The sequence below is a fragment of the Poecilia reticulata genome, chromosome 12, assembly GCF_904066995.2.
Source record: "Poecilia reticulata chromosome 12, P_reticulata-male-v2, whole genome shotgun sequence".
NCBI classification, from domain to species: Eukaryota; Metazoa; Chordata; class Actinopteri; order Cyprinodontiformes; family Poeciliidae; genus Poecilia; species Poecilia reticulata.
In genome coordinates, this window is record NC_088841.1 from 30,707,627 (window position 1) to 30,733,469 (window position 25,843).

Here is a 25,843-nt window from a genome sequence, read left to right on the forward strand (position 1 = left end):
GCTTCCTCTGTTTCCTGTTTCCTGCTTCCTCTGCTTCCTTTGCTTCCTCTGCTTCCTGCTTCCTCTGTTTCCTGCTTCCTCTGCTTCCTGCTTCCTCTGTTTCCTGCTTCCTCTGCTTCCTGCTTCTTCTGATTCCTGCTTCCTCTGTTTCCTGCTTCCTCTGCTTCCTGCTTCCTCTGTTTCCTTTTTCCTGCTTCCTCTGCTTCAGTTTTCCCTCTTAAAACAGGTTGATGATGATATTCAAAGTTCAAAACTAAATGTTTATTGCTAGTAACTAAATGGAGTATTCTAATCAAAATATGAAAAAATTAAACATTAAATTACATTAAATTAATTAATTTGATCATTTCTGAGTTTTGTCTCAAAATTTCTGTTCTTTCTTGGAATTATTTAATTTTTTTTTTAGAAATTATTTTTTCCTGTTTTTTTATTTATAAAGCGCTTCTGTAAAAAAAACAAAAAACGTTTGGTCGCAATAATTCCTGCTGAAAGATGAAAACATGAATCTTGTCTGGCTCCGCCCACAGCCCAACACCTGGTCCAATTAAGAATCCAATTACCGCCTTTCTTTCACCTGCGCGTCACGTGACCGTTTCCGCCGCTGCGCTGCTGTTTTCGGCCCGGAGGCGTCGGACCGGTCCGGCAGGTTTGTGCGGGCGGGCGGGAGGGAGGGCGGCGTGAATCAGGGCGGGGAGCCTCTGGAGCAGGAAGAGGAGCTGCGGCTCGGATCGAACATGGTTCGGTGACACAGCGGAACCAAACACCGAGCAGAACCGCCTTGCGAGCTTCGCCAGAACTTTCTACACGCCGCTGGGTGAGTTTCTGTGTTTTTCCCTCCATGTTTTCAGGTTTTGTTGAAGCTGAAGGATAAAAATAAAAACCCAGAATGAGGGAAGGTTCGGCGCTTCACCTGTAGGAACTCGGGTTCGACTCGGTTCTGATGGATGGCTCTTATTTTAGCCTCACAGTTGCACATTCGGAACCGCCGGTGAAGCCTGGAGGTTCTGATCCAGTTCTGGCTCATTATTCTGTTGGTAAAACGTGGAACCTCCAGTAAAACCAGTTGGTTTAACTGGATCCGTTTCTGATCCCGATCCAGAACTCAACATGTTGAATGAGCCGAACTGGACCCAGAAACCCCAGATATTAAAGTTTTATCTAATAAATTCTTTAAATTCACATTAAAGCTAAATTCTTGGCGTTTTTTTAAAATAATTTTGTAAATTAAATGTCTGAATTGAGTTCATATCAAAATGTTCCTTTACATCTTGATAACTTTTAGTGTTTATTGGTGGAAAAATGTCCACAACTTTAGTTGTTTCTTTAAGAAATAAATGTATTTTAATATCTTGGCACAACTTTTTATTTTTAAATCAAATCTCTGGTATCAGAAAGCGAATCATTTTTTTTATTAGTGATGTTTGTTTACACCATCTGTAGATGGATTTTAGATTTTTGGCAGCAATATTTCTTAAACAACAATGACTGAAAATATGAACCAGCGCAACAAGGCGATCCGTATTTGTACTTTTATTTGGTTACATGTCTGGAAAATTAGTTGGAAGGAAAAACGTTGAGCTTTTTTAAGATTAATAAATATATTAAACAAACTTAACGTAATAACTTCTGGTCAAAATGTTTTGAAATAAGAGATTTAAAGAATCTGAACTTGTGAATATTTCAGAATTAAAGATTGGTGGAGAGTTTTAAGTTTTTTATTTAACCAGGTGTTATGAAGAGCAAACAATTCACAAAGTCAACGTGGCAGAGAGGGAAGAAGGAGCAGCAACTTTTACAAACAATAGCAGCTCTGATGATGTCACAAGACAAATATTTTAACTGTAAATCCATTAATCGTCTTCAGTTTAGTTCTCATCCGATCTGAAAGGTAAAAAAACATATTTAACATAATAGGCTTGATTTGTCAGCGGGGTTCTGCGGGCCGGTTGTAGGTAGAAAACATCCTACTGGCTGAATGTAACTCAACACTTCTTCTAGTTTGAAAACGGGAATTAATTGTCAGTAAAGTCAAAGTTGGTCTCGGCAGATTGAAGATCAAACAAAACGCTAATATGATCTTAACCCAGATATAAAGATCTGTCAGAGTTTTAAATTCTGGACAGTTTTCCTGACATTGTAATTTTATGTTGTCAGAAATGAGACGACATTTTATAAAAACTCTAAATATTGTAAAAATGTGCATATGTTTATTACTCTGCAGGTTTATGAAAGCATGATTCAAATCGTCTGTAGTTTTTTGATGATTTCTTAATTTCTCTGTTATCAGAAAGCGACTAATTTAAAAAATTTTCTTGTTTATTTAGCAGCTGTAGATGATTTTCTATTTTTGGCAGCATGGAATAATTTCCATTACATAAATATTTGTTAAACAGCGAAAAAAACTGACCACAAATGACAAGATGTCTGGAATTTGTTTTGTATTTGAACACGTGTGGAAAATTAATTGGAAGGAAAACATTTGTTGTGTATATTTCTAACAAAGAAGTGCAGTGAACCACATTATTTAAATATTTACAGGTTTTCATCTAAATAACTTCAGGTTTGTTCTGGACCTTCAGGGAATAGTCGAGTTTGTTTTAAAGTGGGATTTGGTAGAGAGTTTATAAGTAGTCAATATCTTACCAATAATTTCTTCCATTAGCTCTCATCTGAGCTAATGGTTAATCTGAATGAGGAGACAAAAAAAACAACACTCAACATAGTCAGTGTTTTGTTTTGGCTTGTTTGGAAAGCGGGGTTCTGTGTGACGGTTGTGGGTAGTAAATATCCTACTGGCAGCTGGTAACTCTAGACATTTTCAGGTTTGAAAACGGGAATTAATTCTCACTGAAAACAGACAGTCTAAGAAAATCCAAGACCAAACAAACGAATATTAATTTAGAGCTGTGAAAAAGTATTTTCTCCTTTCAGATTTCTTCTACTTTTAGTTATTGTCTAACTTAAATGTTTCACAACATCAAACAAATGTTTTTAGGTTAAGATGACCAAAAAAAAAAAAGATCTAAAGCAGCCTGACTGGAAAAAGTAATCACACCCTAAAAAATAACATGTTCTTCTGTTGGCACCATGTGACCTCACTGAGGAGGAAACCTTTTAAGTTCAAAGGTCACAAACCTCCTCCAGGTGAACTGGAGCTTCAGGTCACAAACCGATGGTTGGATTTTCTCCTTCAGGGTTTTTCTGCTAAAGCAGATTTCACGCGTTCAGCAGAAAACATCTTTTAGATCAAGATTTGCTATCGCCATGTTGAAGAACCGGGTCAGAACCAGTTTCTATGGAATCGGTTCTGCCCAAAGGGACACGCTGACCCATTTAAACAATATTTAAATAAACCATTCTGATGCTGTTTTTTACTCTAGTGTCTGTGTTCAACAGATAGGAACCCCGTTTAAAACGAGGAGCTGCTTTCTGATTGGCTGCTGGTTTCCATCCAGTTCCTGATGAAAGAGGTTCTTTCCTCTGGTACGGCAGCAAATTGGTGTCGAGTTTTTACTCGCTTTTTAGGGGGTGAAGACTTTTTTAATTAAATGACTGAACTACATAATTTTTGCCTCCCTTTTTTTATCAATTTTCACAAGACTTAACTTTGAATTTAAAGAAGATCTACAAAAATATCTAATCAGAAATCTCACTGCCTTTAATAAAAAATCAGTTTTCCATTTCTGTGGACACCATACCACAACATTGTAAGATATTGACTACGTATAACATCACAGCAGAACCACATTTCAACAAATCGGAGCTGTCTTTTTTTTAAAAAAGCAAATGTTATTAAAGTATTTTGCCAGTTATCATCTTCGTCTCCATGGAAACTAAAATAGTCGGTTGGTTTTACGGTTTTACGGTCATTTTTTCACCTTAAGCCCAACCGGTCTCCTGAAAAACCGCTCGGCTGTTTTTAGACGTTTTATTGACTTCTGACGTCGCGCCTCCATTCGACAGCGATGTTGCTCCATAAACAAGCCTCCTCTGCAGGAGATTTTGTTTAGGGAAATGTTTCTCGTCTTTATGGAAAACTCCAAGATGGAGAATTAAAATCAGGAGCTGAGAGGCAAATGGAGCGACTGGTTGTTCGAGGTCAAGACGTCTGAGGATGAAATGGTGAATTTTCTAGGATTTCTGCGGAAAAAAAACCTTAGAAAGAATCTGGACCTGAAGCTCCGCCCCCTTTCCAGTTTTATAGTTTAAAGAAACCGATTCCTGCAGAGTCATTTTCACTTTAGAGATGTTTTCACATAAACAAAGCAGAAGATCTGCTGGTCAACACGGTGAAAATGTAAAAAAATATATTTATTTGAGGCAAAACGTTGTTGGAACTCGTCCAAATTAAAATAAAATGAAATGTTATTTACTAAGGAGTAATTCTTTATTGACAGACAAATGCAGCAACACGCTGATTGCATAAGAAAGTCAAATTAAAGCAGGTTATTTTATTTACTATTTGTATTTGCAATTTGCTCTTTACATATTGCGCTCATGTAAATAAACATTCAAATCCAGCTTCACTGAGCAGCAGCAGTGGCGGCTGGAGCTGCTGGTTCTGGTTCTGGTTCTGATTGAGCCGCCGACGCTCGCTGCCTGGCTTCGTTCTCTGGACTCCAGCTGTGAGTAAAACTCTGAATCTGAAGCTCGTTTTGGTCGTAACGTCGCGCTGCAGTTTCTCCGAAACACTGACCGGGTTTCTGACGCTTCATGTTTCCTCAACGTCTTAAAACTTTAAAAAATAACCTGAGTTTTAATAAATGCCTCCAATTTAATCACGAGGATCCGTTATTCATGCTTATGAATTTGTAAACTTGCAGCTCGGAGTTTAAAAAGAGAAACCGATTTGCTGCTGCACACTGCTGGTCAGCTGGGTGAAAGAAGGCTGATGTGATTCCTCCTTTTTTTTTATTTTTTTGTTTTTAAACAAAATAGTTCAGGACAAATTTAAATGTATTTCAGTTGTAGGGATTCAGGAGTGGAGTCCTAAATTTGAGGAGTTAAAATTGTATTTTTCATAATTTACTAAATGAATATAAGGTTTGATTTTTCTCTGCATGTTTGGCTGGAACTTGAGTTTGTTTTAGGAAAAAATACAGCAAAGATTTTACACTTTTTCTTCCCTCTGACAGGAATTTAAATATCGTTTGTCTCTTGCGTTTGGAAAAGTAAAAAAAGAAAAAAAAGAGGTAAAAAGCCAGAGTTGAATCAACACCCAGAAGTGTCTCTAGGTGTCCAGGTCAGCTGGTGTTAAATTCAACAACACAGAGTTACATTAACATTAACACCAGTGTTGGTGTTAAAATATATGAAAAGTAACACCAGTGTAGAGTTGATCACAAAACATAATGTGGTGTTAAAAAGTAAATAATTGACCCAGAAGGTGTCTATCGATCAAATCCAGTGGAAAATATTCAAAACAACACAGAAATGGAAAGTTTAACTTTTGTTAAACCCATTTCAGTTTTATAGACTAATGTTAATGTAACAACAAAATGGGTGTCAATATTTTAACACTTTCAAAGTGTTACTTTAACACCAGCTGACTTGGACACAAATAGACACTTTAGGGTGTTAATTCAACACCGGAACTTTTTTTGAAGCCGTTTTATGGACAGAAGCTTGAAAGAGTTTTATGTTTTGGCTTTTAATCTCCATTTTAAAAGAATAATGGAGTAAATGAGTTGATGTCCTTGCAGTTGGCTGAACCGGAGCGGCATGCGGGAAGACCGGAGCGGCATGCGGGAAGACCGGAGCGGCCGGTCTTTACAGTAAAACTCCAGGCGTCTCGTCCTTCAGGTTTCCTTTGGATCTGGGCTGAGTTCTAAAAATTCATAAGCCTGTCACGATAAATCGCATTTTAAGTTAAACGATCCGTATCATTTTAATTTGAAAAGACTGGATGAGAAAAAGTCTTCAGTCTTTTGTCCCTTTTTTATTTTTTCTTGCAGACTCAGTTTTATTTGTTTTGAATATTTAAAATCTTACATTTTTAATATTAACTTGCATTATTGCTTGAAAATGTTGTTAAAGCAGCAGTATTGTCATTTATCGCTGTAACGTTAAGATTTATCGTAACTTTCCGACTTTTTATCTGCTGTTTTTTCTTCATGTGAATATTGTGGTTGAAGTCTAACTTTAAAGTTCTGTTTTGGTTTTTACTTTTACTCAAAGGTCATTTCAGACGGTGTTCTAGTCGGTCCTAATTTTGCGCTAATGCACCCAGAACCGGATTAAAAACAGAAACGGCGTTCCCGGGAGTTTTCCCCTCTCCTGGTTTTCAGGAAGTCAGATTTGCGTTCGCGTGGCTGCAGGAGGAAAACGCCTCGCCTGTTTTCTTCTTCTCTCGACCCGTTTGCTCACCTGAGCCGCTCCGGCTGCGTCCGCTCAGGTTTCACTGTCGTCACCCAGGTATGCGCCGCGCCGCCCTCGCCGCTGACGCCTGTTGCCACGGCGACGTCCAGAGCCAGACACCTAAACCCGTTCTGCTGCTGCTGGATCAGTTTGTTCTTAGCTGAGTCTTTATTTTGATCAGGATCTGAAACCTTCAGAGCCTCTGACTCGCTGTGGGTTTTTCACTCTGTTTGAGGAGGAAACATTTGATCTCCATAAAGATTCTCTTTGCATTTGAGGACAGCAATTAGATGTTCAATAAGATGCAAACCACTAGTTTTGATTTCCAAACCGTCTCCTGCTGTGATGAAGCTCATTTAGCAGCAGCAGTTTGTTCACAGAGTGTCAGGTGGGTTTGGTTTGGTTTGGACCTGAAATGTCGGCCATCTTGGATGCTCAGCCAGTCTTTCACGGGTCGGTTTCACTTCTAGCTCAGATTCCTGTATTTAAGTAACATTTTTAACTGTTCTGCTGTAATATTTTGATCTTAAACGTCTTGTTTTCATTGGCTGTTGACAGAAAATCACCAGGGATGATCCACGTTTCTCTTGGTAAATAAATGGTTACTGGAATAAATGAACCTTTTCTGTAATATTCTAATCTGAGATGCACCTGCAGCAGCTGATCTGGACCTTAAATCCTCTGACGCTGTTGTGGCTTCAGTAGATGATCAGTTTATCATGAATGCTCCCGTTTTTCTGTCCAGGTCTGGTTTGTCCCTCTGATTTCCTGGAGTGATAAAAACATTTTGACTGTAAAACTTCCTGCTTTGCTCAGAAACACCTGCTGCCGTCCAGGTTGTTTGGTTACCTGCCGCCTCTGCTGGAGCTTTTTTCACTTCCTGGTTTGTTGATCTGATGGGAAGATAAACGGCCTTCAGGTCTCTGAAAGCGTATTTGTCTTGGTGAAGGCGCGACTCAGGGTTTTGTGTTCGGCTGCTTCCTTTGTTTGAATGACGACGTTAGTTTGCCCAACTGGACGGGTTTTCTCTGAACGTTGGTGGTCAGAAACGTCTGCAGCTTCGTTCTCATCCAGTCCAACATTCTCAGCTTTTCTCCTGTGGTTTCATGTTCAGACCTGCAGGCTGAGTTCATTCATTCACCTCCAGCTGCTCCGTCTGTCTGCAGACACTTCAGTTTGTGGAAACGAACCCAGATGTAGATAAATTACCTGGAAGCATCAGAATCTAAGGACCAAAAACGCCAAGATGGAACCGGATTATTCCAGAAATTAAATGATAATTTGGACACAATGAATGAAAGCAGTTGGTTTGATTTTTAATCTCCAGAGATTAGAAAGTTAAATATGAAACGAATCTTCATGTTTAACCCAAATCGGGTTTTAAAGTCTCACGTTAAATTATTATTAATCAGCAGAATGGAAATTGTTGCCCTCAGTTTAGTTTATTTCTTAATATTTTTGAAGATATAAAATTACATTAATACAATAAATAAACCTGAACATGTGATTAATTTTCTATTCTGACAGATTTGATTGGATGTTTCTGTTGATTAAACATTTATTTATTTATTTAAAATGTCATAAAGTCTTTAAATGTTAGTTTAACTTTTATAATGAAATCAGTTCTGGAGCCTCAAAGTGTTTCATGTTCTGGTGTTTTTATCAGTTTGTTGGGTACAGACTGGGAATACTGGGAGACATGAGGATCTCAACACACTGTGTGAGTGTGTGCGTGTAACCAAACTGATTCTACCGGCTTCACATTCCCTAGCATTCACGCTCTGTTGGGAACGTCCCGCTCTGTTGGGAACGTCTTGTTGAACGCTCTTGTTGGGAACGTCTTGTTGGGAATGTTATGTTCCCAACAAGACACTCTGTTGGAAACGCTCCGTTCTGTTGGGAACATCTTGTTGGGAACGCTCTGCTCTGTTGGGAACGGTCTGTTGGGAACATCTTGTTGGGAACATCCCGCTCTGTTGGGAACGATCTGTTGGGAACGTCTTGTTGGGTACGTCCCGTTCTGTTGGGAACGTCTTGTTGGGAACGTCCCGTTCTGTTGGGAACGTCTTGTTGGGAACGTCCCGCACTGTTGGGAACGTCTTTTTGGGAACGTCCCGCACTGTTGGGAACGTCTTTTTGGGAACGTCTTGTTGGGAACGTCTTGTTGGGAACATTCTGTTGGGAACGTCCCGCTTTGTTGGGAACATTCTGTTGGGAACGTCCCGCTCTGTTGGGAACGTCTTGTTGGGAACGTCTTGTTGGGAACGCTCTGCTCTGTGGCGCTCTGATGGCGGACGATGTTCTTAGATTTCAGATCTGAGACGTCGGCTGACATCCTGATCAGAAATCTCTAATCACGTCACTTATTGGTTTAATGTTGCATTTATATAAACTGTTTTCTGTCTCATTGATAATCGATAGATAATCAATGTTTTGACACAAGGAAGATTTTTTTTCAGCTGCAAATTCATCCTTTGCTTCCAATGATCAAAGTTCACTAAAGGAATCGATTAACCAGATTAATGGTGACGTATTGATTATTCAAATTAGTTTAGTAATCGATTCGTCGTTAACTGGAGTCTAAAGACTCAAAGGAAATTTGGGTGAAAAACATTTATAGCGGTAAATAATAACTGTAAAAAGTTTTAAACATTTAATCTAAAAAACGCTGCTTTTGCATTTAGACAATAAATTAATTTAAAATAAGAATTTATTTGTATTTTTTTTCATCTTTTAACATTTAAGTGGTTTAATAAAAATCTCCAGATTATTAAAATAATTGTTTGTAGCTCTAAAAATGTTGTTTTTTTTTTCTTTTAAGAAGGAATTTAAATGTTTTGGGTTTTTTGTTCTCATATTGTATAAAATAGACTGAAGCGTTTCAAATGAAGAATCATCAGAATGCACCAATAATCGATCGGTAAACTAATCTGCAGCTCCGTTGTTTGGTGTATGAAATATTTCTCCAGTCGTTTAATCCATGCAGACGTTTCCTGAATTCGTCCATCTTGTTTTCCAGGAATCGCGTGAGGCGCCACGATGAGTCGGCGGCGAGCGCACACGCCGGCGCCGAACGACGAGGAGATGCCGTACAGCGACGACGAGACGGACGACGAGCTGGACGAAAACCTGGACGAGGAATCCGAGAGCGAAGCGGACGAGCCGCGGGAAGTTGATCGACCCGTTGAGGAGGCGGCGGCGGCGGCGAGGGCGCCGGGTGAGCGAGACGAAACGGAGATCAGGGGTTTAGGATCCATCCATCCATTTTCTTCCGCTTATCCGGGGTCGGGTCGCGGGGGCAGCAGCTTCAGAAGGGAGGCCCAGACTTCCCTCCCCAGCCTCTTCCAGCTCCTCCGGGGGAATCCCAAGGCGTTCCCAGGCCAGCCGAGAGACATAGTCCCTCCAGCGTGTCCTGGGTCTCCCCTCCTCCCGGTGGGACGTGCCCGGAACACCTCACCAGGGAGGCGTCCAGGAGGCATCCTGACCAGATGCCCGAGCCTCAACTGGCTCCTCTCGACGTGGAGGAGCAGCGGCTCTACTCTGAGTCCCTCCCGGATGACCGAGCTTCTCTCTCTAAGGGAGAGCCCAGCCACCCTGCGGAGGAGGAAACCCATTTCGGCCGCTTGTACCCGTGATCTCGTTCTTTCGGTCATGACCCAAAGCTCATGACCATAGATGAGGGTGGGAACGTAGATCGACCGGTAAATCGAGAGCTTCGCTTTTTGGCTCAGCTCTCTCTTCACCACGACGGACCGGTACAGCGCCCGCTTCACGGTAGACGCTGCCCCAATCCGCCTGTCGATCTCCCGTTTAGGATATGAAACGATAACGTAATATTATGAAACCATTCTGAGAATGAAAGTATAATTGGGAGAATAAAGCTGTAATGTTACAGCTCCTTATTTAATATTTCACCTTTTTTTATAGCTTTATGTCCTCAGTGTGAACCCATCTTGACCAAACCTTTGTTTATTTTCAGAAATTGGCTGGAAGGTGAAGGCCAACGACAGAGCGTACCACCAGCTGCCCGAGTTCAAGAAGAAGGTCTTCCTGTGCATCAAGAAGAGCCGATACTCTGTGAGTTTAGCTGATCTTCCTCCACCATCTGAACGTGGTTCTGAAACCTGAGCCTCCAGATCGGCTGGGCGACACGTCGGACCCGGCAGGAGGCGATTCAGTCCCAGTGGAAAATAAACATTTATTTAAAGGTTTTTCTTGTTCAAACCTTCAGGATGGAAATGGTTTATTTTAGACGGGTTTCCTAGTCTGAGGAATTATATTTGGTGACGTAAACATTAAATTGTATTGCCATATTTTGTGGTACTGTTGTCATAAGGATAAAAAATGGAACAGATGTTCTGGTTCCAGTAGAACCGGGTCGATCCGACCTCCAGTCCCAAATCTTCATAGTTTCCTAATCCGGGATCAAAGTTTGGTAGGAAGAATTTAAAGGACAAACATCAGAAATCCAGAGATGCAAGTGGAGAAACGTTTCCTGTTTGAGTCGGGAAGGTTTTAAAAACCTACTGATGAAATATTCACCATCTTTAGATTATCCAGGGGGTTTCCAGGGGATTTCCAGGTGGTTTCCAGGTAAGAAAAGGTAAAAAGTTCCTCCAGTTGATTCTGGTTCTCAAACATTCAACCGACTTTGGATTATAACATGTCGTAGTCGGGTCTTGAGGACATTTCAGGTTCTGATCAGATCTGAGGTGAAAGTCCAGCAGGTGTGGACAGAGAAACGCCTGGATGAGGGTTTTATTCTAAACCTGGGCAGGATATTCATGTCCGCCTCCAACGGGACATTGAGAGTCGAGCTGAGCTGTTCTGGTATCTCGGTTCAATCTGAAACCGTTTCTGGACCTCTGACCGAACCGAACCCGGTCAGTCAGCCTCTAGTTAACTTTTAATGGGAGTCAACAGATGATCATGATCCCAGCTGGACAACGGACGGGTCCCGTCTTCTGTCCTGTCTTCATCCGTTTAACGACGCTGGTGCTTTTTCTCGTCTCTGCAGGGAAACGCCATCAAGACGTACAAATACAACGTCATCACCTTCCTGCCCCTGAACCTGTATGAGCAGTTTAAGAGGGTGGCCAACGTTTACTTCCTGGCTCTGCTCATCCTGCAGGTCAGCGTCGCTTCGTGCTTTAGTTTGTTTTCTGGGGTTTAGTTTGTTTTCTGGGGTTTAGTTTGTTTTCTGGGGTTTAGTTTGTTTTCTGGGGTTTAGTTTGTTTTCTGGGGTTTAGTTTGTTTTCTGGGGTTTAGTTTGTTTTCTGGGGTTTAGTTTGTTTTCTGGGGTTTAGTTTGTTTTCTGGGGTTTAGCTTGTTTTTCTGGGGTTTTAGCTTGTTTTTCTGGGGTTTTAGTTTGTTTTTCTGGGGTTTTAGTTTGTGTTCTGGGGTTTTAGTTTGTGTTCTGGGGTTTTAGTTTGTTTTCTGGGGTTTTAGTTTGTTTTCTGGGGTTTTAGTTTGTTTTCTGGGGTTTAGTTTGTTTTCTGGGGTTTTAGCTTGTTTTCTGGGGTTTTAGTTTGTTTTCTGGGGTTTTAGCTTGTTTTCTGGGGTTTAGCTTGTTTTTCTGGGGTTTAGCTTGTTTTTCTGGGGTTTAGCTGTTTTCTGGGGTTTTAGCTTGTTTTCTGGGGTTTTAGCTTGTTTTCTGGGGTTTTAGCTTGTTTTCTGGGGTTTTAGCTTGTTTTCTGGGGTTTTAGTTTGTTTTCTGGGGTTTAGCTTGTTTTCTGGGGGTTTAGCTTGTTTTCTGGGGTTTAGCTTGTTTTCTGGGGGTTTGCTTGTTTTCTGGGGTTTAGCTTGTTTTTCTGGGTTTAGTTTGTTTTCTGGGGTTTTAGTTTGTTATCTGGGGTTTAGCTTGTTTTCTGGGGTTTAGTTTGTTTTCTGGGGTTTAGTTTGTTTTTCTGGGGTTTAGTTTGTTTTTCTGGGGTTTAGTTTGTTTTTCTGGGGTTTAGTTTGTTTTTCTGGGGTTTAGCTTGTTTTCTGGGGTTTAGTTTGTTGTTCTGGGGTTTAGTTTGTTTTCTGGGGTTTAGTTTGTTTTCTGGGGTTTAGTTTGTTTTCTGGGGTTTTAGCTTGTTTTTTGGGGTTTTAGTTTGTTTTCTGGGGTTTAGCTTGTTTTGTGGGGTTTAGCTTGTTTTGTGGGGTTTTAGTTTGTTTCTGGGGTTTTGTTTGTTGTTCTGGGGTTTGGTTTGTTTTTCTGGGTTTTGGTTTTTTTTTCTGGGTTTAGCTTGTTTTCTGGGGTTTAGTTTGTTTTTCTGGGGTTTTAGCTTGTTTTCTGGGGTTTAGCTTGTTTTCTGGGGTTTAGCTTGTTTTCTGGGGTTTAGCTTGTTTTTCTGGGGTTTAGCTTGTTTTTCTGGGGTTTAGCTTGTTTTTCTGGGGTTTAGCTTGTTTTTCTGGGGTTTTAGCTTGTTTTTCTGGGGTTTTAGCTTGTTTTTCTGGGGTTTTAGCTTGTTTTTCTGGGGTTTTAGCTTGTTTTTCTGGGGTTTTAGCTTGTTTTTCTGGGGTTTAGTTTGTTTTTCTGGGGTTTAGCTTGTTTTCTGGGGTTTAGTTTGTTGTTCTGGGGTTTAGTTTGTTGTTCTGGGGTTTAGCTTGTTTTTCTGGGGTTTAGTTTAGTTTGTTTTCTGTTTTAGTTTATTCTGGGGTTTAGTTTGTTTTCTGGAGTTTTGTACTCTGGTTTAGTTTATTCTCTGGTTTAGTTTGTTTTCTGTTTTAGTTTATTCTGGGGTTTAGTTTGGTTTTTCTGGGGTTTTGTTCTCTGGTTTAGTTCTGTAGAACTGAATTACTAACTGCTTCTTCTTTTCGGTCTCAGATCATCCCAGACATCTCCACGCTCCCCTGGTACACCACTCTGATTCCTCTGGTCATCGTTTTGGGAATCACTGCGATCAAAGACCTGATAGACGACCTGGTGAGGCGGCCATGTTGGATCCACAGATTTTAGCTGCTTTTTGACGCGTTTAAATCGGATAAATGAAGCAAAATGCTGGTCGGGTTACGCTGGACCTCAGTCTCTGTTGTCCTTCAGGCGCGTCACAGGATGGACAAAGAAGTCAACAACAGGAAGTGTGAAGTTTTGCTGGATGGACGGTCGGATCAGGTTTCAGTTCCTAATTATTTTGTTCTTTATTGCATGAAAAGCTGAATCTTGTGTGTTTGCTTCAGGTTTAAGGAATCGAAGTGGATGGACATCCAGGTGGGCGACGTCGTCCGCATGAAGAAAAACGACTTCATTCCGGTACGATTGTTCCTATTTGCTCTTTAAAAATTATTCTTTAAATTCAACATTTTTTATTTTATTTTATTGACCTGATCATTTGTGTGTGGAATGATGTTTGATTTCCTGTTTTCCTTCAGGCCGACATCCTGCTGCTGTCCAGCTCCGAGCCGAACAGCTTGTGTTACGTAGAAACCGCCGAGCTTGATGGGTAAGAGCTGCTCACCTTTCATCTGAAACTATTTTTAATGTTACGGGATTTATTGTAGAAATTCAAACCAGTATTTTCCCAGCAGGATCAACTGGTTGGTGCCGTTTCTCGCTTGGGAAAGTTTGATTTGATCTTTTGTTCCTGATTGCCGAGTCGGCATGACTCGGCAGGACAGAGTAAATTTAAAAACAAACTTCTGATCAGGAACTTTTAACGTTTTACTGTCGACATGCTGAGAAGTTTTACTTTGTTTGTGTAACTTTTGGATGCATCTCTGGTCCAATCGGCTCCGATTTCTCAGCAGATGTTTGAAATAATTCAGATATTGATTATTTTTGCAGAGAAACCAACCTGAAGTTTAAGATGGGGCTCAGAGTGACGGACCAGAGGCTGCAGGAGGAGCGAGATCTGGCCCAGTTCAACGGTAAACCTCAGGGTTAATCTAACGAACTATGTTTTAAAGTGTTAATACAAACACACGTTGTGCAGCACTGCATGAAAATGAACAAAAACTCAGAGTTTTATGTATTAATTGTTGATGTGGGTGAAAAAAATGCTCTGGAAATAGTTTTGGAATATTAAGAGGAGGAAATGTATGGAGATAAATTGGGGCCAAAATTGTTTAAATATAGCTTTCAGTGTGATGGTGTCAAATAATTTAGATTTTTATGGAGCTAAAATTTGGCCATAAGGTTTGTCTGAGTTCTTTTAAAACTATTTTTACATTTTGAAAATACAAAATTTAAATTGTTTTTTTTCCTTATAGTTTTCAAATTTCTTTCAGATTTTTTTTTTTATTGAAACATTTTTGTCCGTTTCAAAATTATTTCTATCAGTTTGAAATATTTCAATGAAATGTATATTTCTTTTTTTGTTGCTACTTCAAATTTAAACCTGGATTATCTGACATCATCAACTAAAAATGATTAAACTTAATTTTTTGGTGTTTTTTTACTCATTTATTCAGTTTTTCTAACTTTTTGTTTCAGTATTTTAGTCACTTGTTTTGTTCCCTACCATCTGATTGCAGCTCTGATCGAATGTGAGGAACCAAACAACCGACTGGACAAGTTTACGGGGACGATGCTGTGGGACGGCGAGCGTTTCCCTCTGGAGCTGGACAACATGCTGCTGCGAGGATGCAAAATCCGAAACACCGACTACTGCCACGGCCTGGTCATCTTCGCAGGTCTTCACTGATTCAGTCGTTTTCTTTGAAATTTGGTTTAAAATAAACTAAATGAAGTGTTTTAGAGATGATTGATGCCTGGGCTCTGTTGCTGCAGGAGCCGATACCAAGATCATGAGGAACGGAGGCAAAACGAGGTTCAAGAGAACCAAGATAGACGAGCTGATGAACAACATGGTTTACACGGTGAGACGGACGTCAACTTTAATTATTTAGTTTATTATTCAGGCTCTGCAGGGTTTCTGTTACACTTTTATATTTCGGTATTAAAAAAGTCAGTTATTTACTTCTGACATTTTTTCTCAGTTTTGATTTTCTCAACTTTTAATTTTAAAATTTGAACATAATGTTTGGTTATTTATTTGGATTTTGATGTGACTCGATGCAGAATAAAAAATTTTAGGGAAAAAAAGTAAAAAATTTTTATTATTGGCCTTGATGTTGTTCCGTACTCGACACCCAGACAGTGAGATGCTTGCTGTGGCGCCCCCTGCTGAAGGCGTTGTGTTTCCTCTGTGCAGATCTTCGCTCTGCTCATCCTGGTATCGGCCGGACTCGCCATCGGTCACTCCTTCTGGTACCAGAACATCGGAACCAACTCCTGGTACCTGAACGACGGCAAAACCCAAACCGTCGCCTACAGAGGCTTCCTCAGCTTCTGGGGCTACATCATCGTCCTCAACACCATGGTGCCCATTTCCCTCTACGTCAGGTCAGGAGCAGCTGCAGAGTTTTGACATCATCAGTAGCTTCCTGTTTGTCAGATCTGTTGATCCTCTGGGTTAAAGTAACACCGTTATGTTTTACAGTGTGGAGGTGATTCGTCTGGGCCAGAGTAAATTCATCAACTGGGACCTGCAGATGTATTATTCAGAGAAAGACACACCAGCTAAGGTACCAAACAACCAAACGTTACTGACACAGAGAGTCAGAACTTTTTCCATCTCGGCTCCTTCCTGTGTTTTTCTGCTCAGGCCCGAACGACGACCCTGAACGAGCAGCTGGGGCAGATCCAGTACATCTTCTCCGACAAAACGGGAACTTTGACGCAGAACATCATGCAGTTCAAGAAGTGCACCATCGCCGGGCGGAGTTACGGTGAATACGAGCGACAAATGCTGGGACTTCAGAAACGAATCAGAGCATCAGATGAATGAAAACACTTTTAATGTTTATGGCTAAAGTTGAGGCTAACGCAGGGAGAAGTACATCTTGGTAAACCTTGGGAACCATCTGAACATGGAGAACTAAAATGTGTTTTTGTCTTTTCCTGTCAGGAGGCCCAACCACGTCTGAAGGAGTTGCTCTGGACAAAATAAAGGTACGAGTCGACGCTTGGAGTTTGAAGGTTTATCTGATCCAACCACATTTAATGATCAACTATCTGATTTTTACCAGGTTTGAAATATAAATGATAGATTTATATCGATAAATCAAACCACGTCTGGATGAAACGTGCAGATTCAACCGTATTATTTACCAAACGATGAAAACCTCAGATGAAATGTTCAGTGTCTTTTGTTGTGACTATAAGTTATGGATAATATACCGAAACGCCCTTTTGTCTGTCCTGCCTGCCAGCCGGTGGACTGGACCTGGAACCGCCACGCTGACAGGAAGTTCCAGTTTATTGACCACTTCCTGGTCGCCAACATCAAATCCAAGAAGGACAAAGACGCTCTGGAGTTTTTCAAGCTTCTCTCGCTGTGCCACAGGGTCATGGTGGAGAGCAACAAGGGTAAATAAATGATTTGGAGAAGAGTGGAGACGCCTGGATGTTTAAAAGAGAAACTCCACCTGACTGATCTCATTCCTCCTGTTCCTAGGAGGCGAGCTGGTGTAACAGGCCGCGTCTCCTGATGAGGGCGCTCTCGTGACGGCAGCCAGGAACTTTGGCTTCGTGTTTCTGTCGCGCACCCAGGACACCATCACCATCTCTGAGATGGGCCAGGAGGCGACCTACGAGATGCTGGCCCTGCTGGACTTCAACTCAGACCGCAAGCGCATGTCAATCATCCGTAAGACCGAACTCAAGCTAACGTTAGCATAGCAGCCCAGAATAAATAACGTTAGCATAGCAGCCGGCTAATGTAAACATAGCAGCCCAAAATAAATAACGTTAGCATAGCAGCCCAGAATATATCACGTTAGCATAGCAGCCAGCTAACGTTAGCATAGCAGCCCATAATAAATAACGTAAGCATAGCAGCCGGATAACATTAGCATAGCAGCCCAGAATGAATAACATTAGCATAGCAGCCGGCTAACGTTGGCATAACAGCCCAGAATAAATGTTAGCATAGCAGCTGGATAATGTTAGCATAGCAGCCCAGAATAAATAACGTTAGCATAGCAGCCCATAATAAATAACGTAAACATAGCAGCCGGATAACATTAGCATAGCAGCCCAGAATGAATAACATTAGCATAGCAGCCGGCTAACGTTGGCATAACAGCCCAGAATAAATGTTAGCATAGCAGCTGGATAATGTTAGCATAGCAGCCCAGAATAAATAACGTTAGCATAGCAGCCAGCTAACGTTAGCATAGCATAGCAGCCGGCTAACGTTAGCATAACAGCCCAGAATAAATGTTAGCATAGCAGCCGGCTAATGTTAGCATAGCAGCCCAGAATAAATAGCATTAGCATAGTAGCTAGCTAACGTTAGCACAACAGCCGAGAATAAATAACGTTAGCATAGCAGCTGGCTAACGTTAGTATAGCAGCCCAGAATAAATAACATTAGCATAGCAGCTGGCTAACGTTAGCATAGCATAACAGCTTGTCCGTTTGCCTGGAGAGTCCGGTTCTGTTGAGGTCACATCAGTCTGGGTTCAGCTGAAGTGTGAAGCAGGAAGTGAACTACAGAGCAGTGCATTCTGGGTACAGACAACCAAAACAAAGGGAGAGTTAATCAAACACTTTCATATTTGTGGCAGCATGTATGATGCTAACATTACGTTTCTCATTCACTAGAAGCGGATGTGTTTGTGAATTTAACTCGTCTTGTTTCCAGTGAAGTTTCCCGACGGACGGATTCGTCTGTACTGCAAAGGAGCCGATACGGTCATCTATGAGCGGCTGTCCTCAAACACCCGACACAAGGAATCCACCCAGACCGCTTTGGACGTGAGTCTCTGCTCCTCTTCAGAGGCACCAACATGAACGCTAGCAGGAAGGACAGGGATGCGCTTTGTGTTCCAGATCTTTGCCAATGAGACGTTGAGGACGCTCTGCCTGTGCTACAAGGACATCAGCGCCAGCGAGTTTGAGGCTTGGTCCCGCAGACACAAAGAGGCCCAGCTGGACATGGTGGACAGAGAAGCCGCCCTGGACAGAGTCTATGAGGACATCGAGAAGGACCTGATGGTTGGTGGGAAACTCAAACTAACGTCGGCTTCTGTAAATCCAGCTCTGCTGATTGGTGACGTTTGTTTCCTGCAGATGATTGGAGCAACAGCCATTGAGGATAAACTTCAGGATGGCGTTCCAGAGACCATCGCCAACCTGGCCAAAGCTGGCATCAAAATCTGGGTCCTGACCGGCGATAAGAAAGGTAACTTCCCCTTCAGACCGTAGAGCAGAGGGAATCCGATCCAACGTGTAGAGACGGAACCGAGTCTGAAAGTTTCTGTCTTTCCTTCAGAAACGGCAGAAAACATCGGATTCTCATGTCAGCTGCTGACGGACAAGATGCAGATCCACTATGGAGAGGACGTCAAGTGAGTCTGACCAGGTTCTACCAATCGGAATCTGATGCTCAGTGCTGCCACCAGCAGAGGGCGCTGCTAGCTAAACGGCTAGTTAGCCCTAAATAATCATAAACATTAGTTCTGCAAACGCGCTATACCAATTTAGTAATTAGCAGAAGCTAATGCTAAAGCACTGAGCAAAAAATTAGTTTAGCTCTTAGCTGGTTAGCAGAAGTGTGGCTACCACTGGTTAGCACCATGCTAATACAGGCAGATAAATGCTAACAAATGATCCACAGCCTCAGAGCAAATCTAAGATTCACCAGAATGTCTTTAACCTGAGCCGTAACACTTTAATGTTGTATTTGTTTAATGTTTGCAGCGGTAAGCTGCTGACCCGTCAAGCCGCCAGGAGAAATGAAGGTCCGAATTCACTTCGCCTTGGCAAAAAGATACCCGATGAACCTTTCTTCCCTGGAACCAACAACAACGCTCTGATCATCACCGGAGGATGGCTGGTGAGACTCACCCACTCACAGCAACCGTAGAAAATGACCAAAGCTCTGCAGGCAGTTATTGAGACCAAACCTTTTATCTCCTGGTCAGTGCAGTTGGTCTCATAACTGATTATAAAGTTTGTTTCTTAGAACGAGATTCTTTATGAGAAGAAGAAGAAACGCCGCCGGCTGCGTCTCCGCCGCTTGGGAAGGAGACAAACTCCGGGCAACCCCCAGGACCCGATGAACGACCAGGAGAAGGAAATGAGACAAGTGAGAGCAGCATGCACCGCCACTAGAGGGAGCCGCTGCACCGCAGCCGCCTTGGGGGCAGCTCGTGGTCAGCGGCGGCCATCTTGGAACAACGTGTCGAACCTCTTTGTCCCGCAGGTGGACTTCGTGAACATGGCCTGCGAGTGCGAGGCGGTGATCTGCTGCCGCGTCACGCCCAAGCAGAAGGCCAACGTCGTGAGTCTGGTGAAGAAGTACAAGAAGGCCGTGACGCTGTCCATCGGAGACGGAGCCAACGACGTCAACATGATCAAAAGTAAGGAGGCTAATGACCTCTGACCCTTAAACCCCGACCTGACCGATGGCCCTCTGTCCCTCCAGCCGCCGACATCGGAGTGGGCATCAGCGGTCAGGAGGGGATGCAGGCCGTCATGTCCAGCGACTACGCCTTCGCCCAGTTCTCCTACCTGCAGCGCCTCCTGCTGGTGCACGGCCGCTGGTCCTACATCAGGATGTGCAAGTTCCTCCGTTTCTTCTTCTTCAAGAACTTCGCCTTCACTCTGGTCCATTTCTGGTTCTCCTTTTTCAACGGATACTCCTCTCAGGTCAGCAGCAGCACTGCACAGTCCGACACTTTGTGTGACCTTTGACCTCTGAGGCTGCATTCACACCAGCGATGCTTGGTTCACTTTAATCAAACTGTAGTTTGTTTGAACTCTGGTTCATTTGTTGAGGTGGGAATGAAAATCTAATAAAATAATCTACATTTTCTGTAGAGGGACGTTTTGCTCAGTGTCTTCAGAGGTTTTTTATGGAGTTTTCTTCCGTAGTTCTTGGCGCAGCGCCCCCACAGGCCAGGAGGGGAACAGGACTTTAATTAGTTTGGATCATTTTGACAGTGCAGTGTGAAAGTGAATCACACCAGATGATGAAAATGTAGCAAATGTTGCAACTCTGGTCCCCAACTGAGCCGAGGCTACGATCACTGCGTCGCTATGGTAACTAAAGACAAAGTGAAATAATCTGTCGGTGAATCTAGTAATTTTTCATCAATACTAATTAAACTATTGACGTAAAACAAGTTCCTGTTTCTTGTTGAAAAGTTTTGTCTTATTTTAAGTGTGCTGAGACGTTATCAGACTCTTCAGGCTTGTTTCAAAGTTTTTCAGGATGAACTTTGACCTCCTTCAGCGGTTTGTCCCTTAGAAAAACAGATTATTGTTTTAAGCCTCTGGCTGCTGAACGCGGTGAGGATGAATGAACCTGTTGTCTCCTGCAGACGGCCTATGAAGACTGGTTCATCACGCTCTACAACCTGGCCTACAGCAGCCTGCCGGTCCTGCTGGTCGGACTCCTGGATCAGGTAGAAACTGGTTCCTCTGGATGTCTGAGGTTTTGTTTGTGTCGTTTCCAGTCGAGCTGCCCTGCAGGTTCCAGAGGCGAAACACGTCAGCTGATTGGAGATGCAGGGAATATGGTGGTTGGCTGTTCATTTGAAATGGTTCCTTTTTGTGAATCAGAAACTTTAACATTTGGAGAAACTGCTGAGTTTTTTTGGTTTTTCATGACGGTTTAGTTTTATTTTGTGGTGACTTTAGGTTTGTATAATTCAGTTAATTTTAAAGTAGTGTTACGTAGCGTAGCATAGTGTAGCATAGCATAATTTAGCGTACTATAACGTAGCGTAGCATAGCACAGCATAATGTAGTATAGCATAACGGTGTAGTATAGCGTAGTGTAGCATAGCATAATGTAGCGTAGTATACCGTAGCATAGCATAATGTAGTATAGCATAGTGTAGCATAGCATAACATAGCGTAGCATAGCATAACAGCATAGTATAACATAATGTAGCGTAGTATAACATAGCATAGCATAATGTAGCTAGCATAGCATAATGTAGCGTACTATAACGTAGCATAGCATAATGTAGTATAGTGTAGCGTAGCATAATGTAGCATAGTGTAGCATAACATAGCATAGCGTAACAATGTAGCGTAGTATAACATGGTGTATCATAGCATAATGTAGCATAACATAGCATAGCGTAACAATGTAGCGTAGTATAACATGGTGTATCATAGCATAATGTAGCATAACATAGCATAGCGTAACAATGTAGCGTAGTATAACATGGCGTATCATAGCATAGCGTAGCATAACATAGTATAGCGTAACAATGTAGCGTAGTATAACATAGCGTATCATAGGATAATGTAGCATAACATAGCATAGCGTAACAATGTAGCGTAGTATAACATGGTGTATCATAGCATAATGTAGCATAACATAGCATAGCGTAGCCACCAGGAGGATTATGGAGTAACATAATTTGTAGACAGCTGACATAAACTGCTTTTGTGAGAAAAATCAATTTTCCATCAGTTTGAAAACAAAATGTAAACTAATACTAAACGATATTTAACTAATAAAAACTAGCAACATGCTCTAGAAACTAATTAAAATGAACAAAATGATAAAATGAAACTAAACTACAATGAAAAACCCAAAACTATTAAAATGCACAGACATGCCTCCTGCTGTCCACCAGGTGGTGCTGCTGCACTTTCCTTTTTGTTTGGTTTTCTTTCCAAACGAGCAAAATTAAAAGCTAAAACCTTTTGAAGGTCTCAGTAAATATCAGTATAAATCAGTTTAACTGATTTATTGAGTCTTTTATCAGAATCGGGTTTAGAAGTTGACCTTATTTAGGGACAAACGCAGTGAAATGTGCTTCCTGGTGTTTTTTTCCTGCAGGACGTGAACGACGAGCTCAGCCTGAAGGTCCCAACGCTGTACCTGCCCGGCCAGCAGGGGACGCTGTTCAACTACAAGAACTTCTTCATCAGCCTGTTCCACGGCATCTTCGTGTCGCTCGCCATCTTCTTCATCCCGTACGGAGCGTTCCTGCAGACCATGGGGCAGGACGGCGAGGCGCCCTCCGACTACCAGTCCTTCGCCGTGGTTACGGCCTCGTCGCTCGTCTTCATCGTCAACCTGCAGGTCAGGACAGGAAAGTAACGAGTCGCCTGACTCTGAGGATGAAGTCGTACAGCAATAGGCTCAGCATGATGTTATGATTTTATTCTCATAATATCAACCAAAGCAGATTTATTGACTTACTTCAGGAAGCTGAGATTTCAGCTCTGATCCTCTGAGGTCTGCAGTCAAACACTAACTAGTTACATTTATTTGAGCTAAAATGTTCGATCAGTTTCTCAGAACCTGAGTCTACTTTTTACCAAACACTTTTTTACTCTTCAGTCATTTCTTGGACGACTAATTTTACTTTTACTTGAGTAAAAACCTGTTAAAGTTTTTCTCCTCTGACTTGATTAGAAAAGGTTTTTGGTTAACGAGTTTCAGGTGAAGTTACTAACCCTCAGGTGTTCTGACCCGTCTGCCTCCAGATCTCTCTGGACACGTCGTACTGGACCTTCGTCAGCTGCTTCGCCGTTCTGGGCAGCATCGCCATTTACTTCGGTGTCATGTTTGACATCCACAGCGCCGGGATCCACGTCATCTTCCCCTCCGTCTTCACCTTCACAGGTCGGCTGTCTGTCTGTCTGGGCGTTTGCTCAGCGGCGCTGGAGCCGAGAGTTTAGCAGAGCAGGATGCTAACTGCAGAGTGTGTGTGTGTGTGTGTGTGTGTGCAGGCGCGGCGCCCAACGCCCTGCGGCAGCCCTACCTGTGGCTGACCATCATCCTGACGGTGGGGATCAGCCTGCTGCCCGTCATCTGCATCCAGTTCCTCCATAAAACCATCTGGCCGTCTGTGGGAGACAAGGTGAGACGACCTGAGTGAAATAACGTAGCGTAGCATAGCAACGTAGCGTAGCATAGCACAGCATAATGTGCTATGCTACGCTAGCACATTATCCTCGCTCCTGAGGAGGTCAGGAGCTCGCTGCTCCTGACCTGAGGAGGGTTTTATAAATGTGACGCAACAAAACCACCAACATGTCCAGGAGTTTTCAGTTATTTACAGATTCTGATTAAAATTTTTCCAAAGTGTCGTCTGCATTAACGTCATTTTAGAGACTTTTGTAATTCAGGTTTGTTGATAATTGAACAAATTGGAATGACAAAAATATATTTGCTTATCAAAGAACTCATAATTTCATGAACATGTTTGTGCTGGGATGAGGTTTGTATCAAAGTTAGTATATTTTATAATGAGCTGTTAGGAGCATCGTAGACTGAAAAACATTAAAAAGACAAATTTGAGATTTATTTCTGAAATTTCCTAGGAAATCTTTGAAATTTCTGACTTCAACTAGTTAAAAATGTGAGAAACTTTTTCAGATGAATGTGAGAAAATTTCTGAGATGAATCTTAATTGCCTGTTTTTTTTCTCACAAATTTTTGACTTTTGGGGCTCAGAAATGTCCTTGTATGTAAAAAATGAAAAATAATAATAATTTGAGTTGTAAAACTCACATTTTCAGATTAAAATTTCTAGAAAAAACATGGACATTTCTACCTTTTGTCAAAAATGTTCTACTTTCCAAACAGAAATTTTCTGTTTTTTTTCTGGAAAACTTGAGATTAATCTCAAAATTTGAATTTTTCTCTCAAATTTTTGACTTTTGTAGATCAGAAAACTCATTTATTCCAGGAAGTTTCTGAAGGTAATCTCAGATATTGTTTTTCTGTCTACATTGTCTGTATTTCATCACTGTTATGTCTTTAAAAACTGTAATGGAAACATTTTTCGCATCACCAGTCATGTGACCGGATGTTACTACTGGCAGAAACAACAAAGACGACAAACAGGAAGTGGAAGGAGTGTGACGCATCGTTGTTTTAATAACTTATTCACATGTGATTTTAACTGTTACTTATTCAATGGAAACTCTGATATGCTTTTGTTTTGCATTTCCTTACATCCTGTGGAAACTATCCGCTGACTGTTTCATCTTTTTAACGGTTCTGTTTGCCGCCTGCAGGTCCAGAGGAACAAGAGTAAATACCTGCAGCAGGCAGAGGAGGAGAAGAGGGGGAGGAGGAAGGACGAGCCCTCAGCCTTTGTGAGAAACCGAGCTTCCCGCCGCTCCGCCTACGCCTTCTCGCACACGCCCGGCTACGCCAACCTCATCTCGAGCGGCCAGAGCATCCGGCGGCGCGCGACGGCGCACGGCGGCGCCCAGGAGAGGCGGCGGCGGCCGGAGGTCGTCTGATCGGACGTCTGATCGGACGGCCGAGTGGAGCGAAGCTGCAGCAGGAGGATTTTATTTCTGCGGATGAGCCAGACAGGAAGTGACGGAGGAATCCCTCCCGGCGGGCTTCGCTCCGAACTAATGACTCGAAAACACTCACCGAAGAGACGACCGCCGCTACCGGGGGTCAGAGGTCACCCGCGTGACTCACAATGTCGTTTAACTCAGGATTATTTTTAAATAGAGACTTATTTTTAGCAAGATGGCCGCCAGCGACTGACGGAAGCGGTTAGCGTTAGCGGCGTAGCCTAGCATCCACTGAACGCTTGGAGGAAACCAGCAGCTGCGTCGTTCTGCTGGTTCTGTCCGTTGAGCCCAAACGGGTCCTTCACCTGAACCTGCAGCATAAAATCTGATCTTATTACGTTTTATTCTAGTGGAGGTGGGATGTAAACTACTGTGAGGCGTTTGGTAGAAAGTTTTTCTGTCATGTAAAAAAAGTGAATGAGCTGAACCAGTTTGTAATCATCTGGAGGAGCTTCGTCCTCCTGAAGTGACTTTTAACCCGTTTCTCCTGATTGTCCTTCTTTACCTCATGTTTTACAGCTTTTCTGTGAAATTCTTCAGGATTTTATTAAAATGAACTCTGATGCTTCTCTTAGTCTTTTGTCTTTTAATTTTTAACGTTTCTTAACTTTAATCACGTTGTTGTTGTTGGAGGAAATGTGGATTCTGTCTCTGTGTCTCATGTTTGCTTGGTTGAGATGTTTCTGTTTTCCAGGTTTGTCCTCAGATTCTGGGACATTTTAATCCAAACGGACGTTTCAAGTTCCGACATCCTGGATCCTCCTCATGATGATGGAGACGTGAACGGAGGGCCGACCTGCTAACGGCTCCTTTATGTGATGCAGTTTCATCCTGTGGTTGTTAATAAAAGCCAGCAGCACATTTAGCAACCTGAGTCACGATTCATTTGGATTCAGGAAGTTGCTGAAGGTTTACGGTTCAAATTACTCCTAAAAATAATGAAAAGGTCTGGACACTTATTTATTTTACTGTAATCTGATTTCATTAAAGGTTTACATTTGTGCAGCTTGACTGTATATTCTGGGTGAATTTTAAATTTAGTGTTAAGGAATTCAATGAGAAGAATTATTTGTGTCCTTAGGGAGCTCCGTAGATATTTTTAAAATAAAATACAGAAACTTCTTTACGTAAATTGTCAATGATCAATCAAAAGGTTTACTTGCATTATAAATTATTGCTTAACTTTTGATGAGCTTCATTAGA

General features: G+C 42.1%; 1 protein-coding gene across 1 annotated transcript; it reads left to right on the forward strand.

Moving 5' to 3' along the window:
• Window positions 1-676: 676 nt before the first annotated feature.
• Window positions 677-25,209, forward strand: LOC145554108 (phospholipid-transporting ATPase IC-like). Its single transcript, XM_081613441.1, is given in 30 exon segments — window positions 677-814; window positions 9,377-9,574; window positions 10,337-10,434; window positions 11,375-11,488; window positions 13,169-13,267; window positions 13,385-13,446; window positions 13,522-13,594; window positions 13,714-13,784; window positions 14,126-14,208; window positions 14,815-14,973; window positions 15,071-15,159; window positions 15,495-15,685; window positions 15,783-15,867; window positions 15,948-16,071; window positions 16,251-16,294; window positions 16,555-16,711; window positions 16,803-16,991; window positions 17,991-18,103; window positions 18,179-18,343; window positions 18,419-18,530; window positions 18,621-18,696; window positions 19,049-19,184; window positions 19,314-19,436; window positions 19,554-19,710; window positions 19,776-19,999; window positions 20,674-20,757; window positions 22,152-22,397; window positions 22,805-22,943; window positions 23,051-23,181; window positions 24,344-25,209. Coding segments are annotated over 29 exon segments (3,753 nt in total). The 5' UTR covers window positions 677-814; window positions 9,377-9,396; the 3' UTR covers window positions 24,575-25,209.
• The last annotated feature ends 634 nt before the right edge of the window (window positions 25,210-25,843 follow it).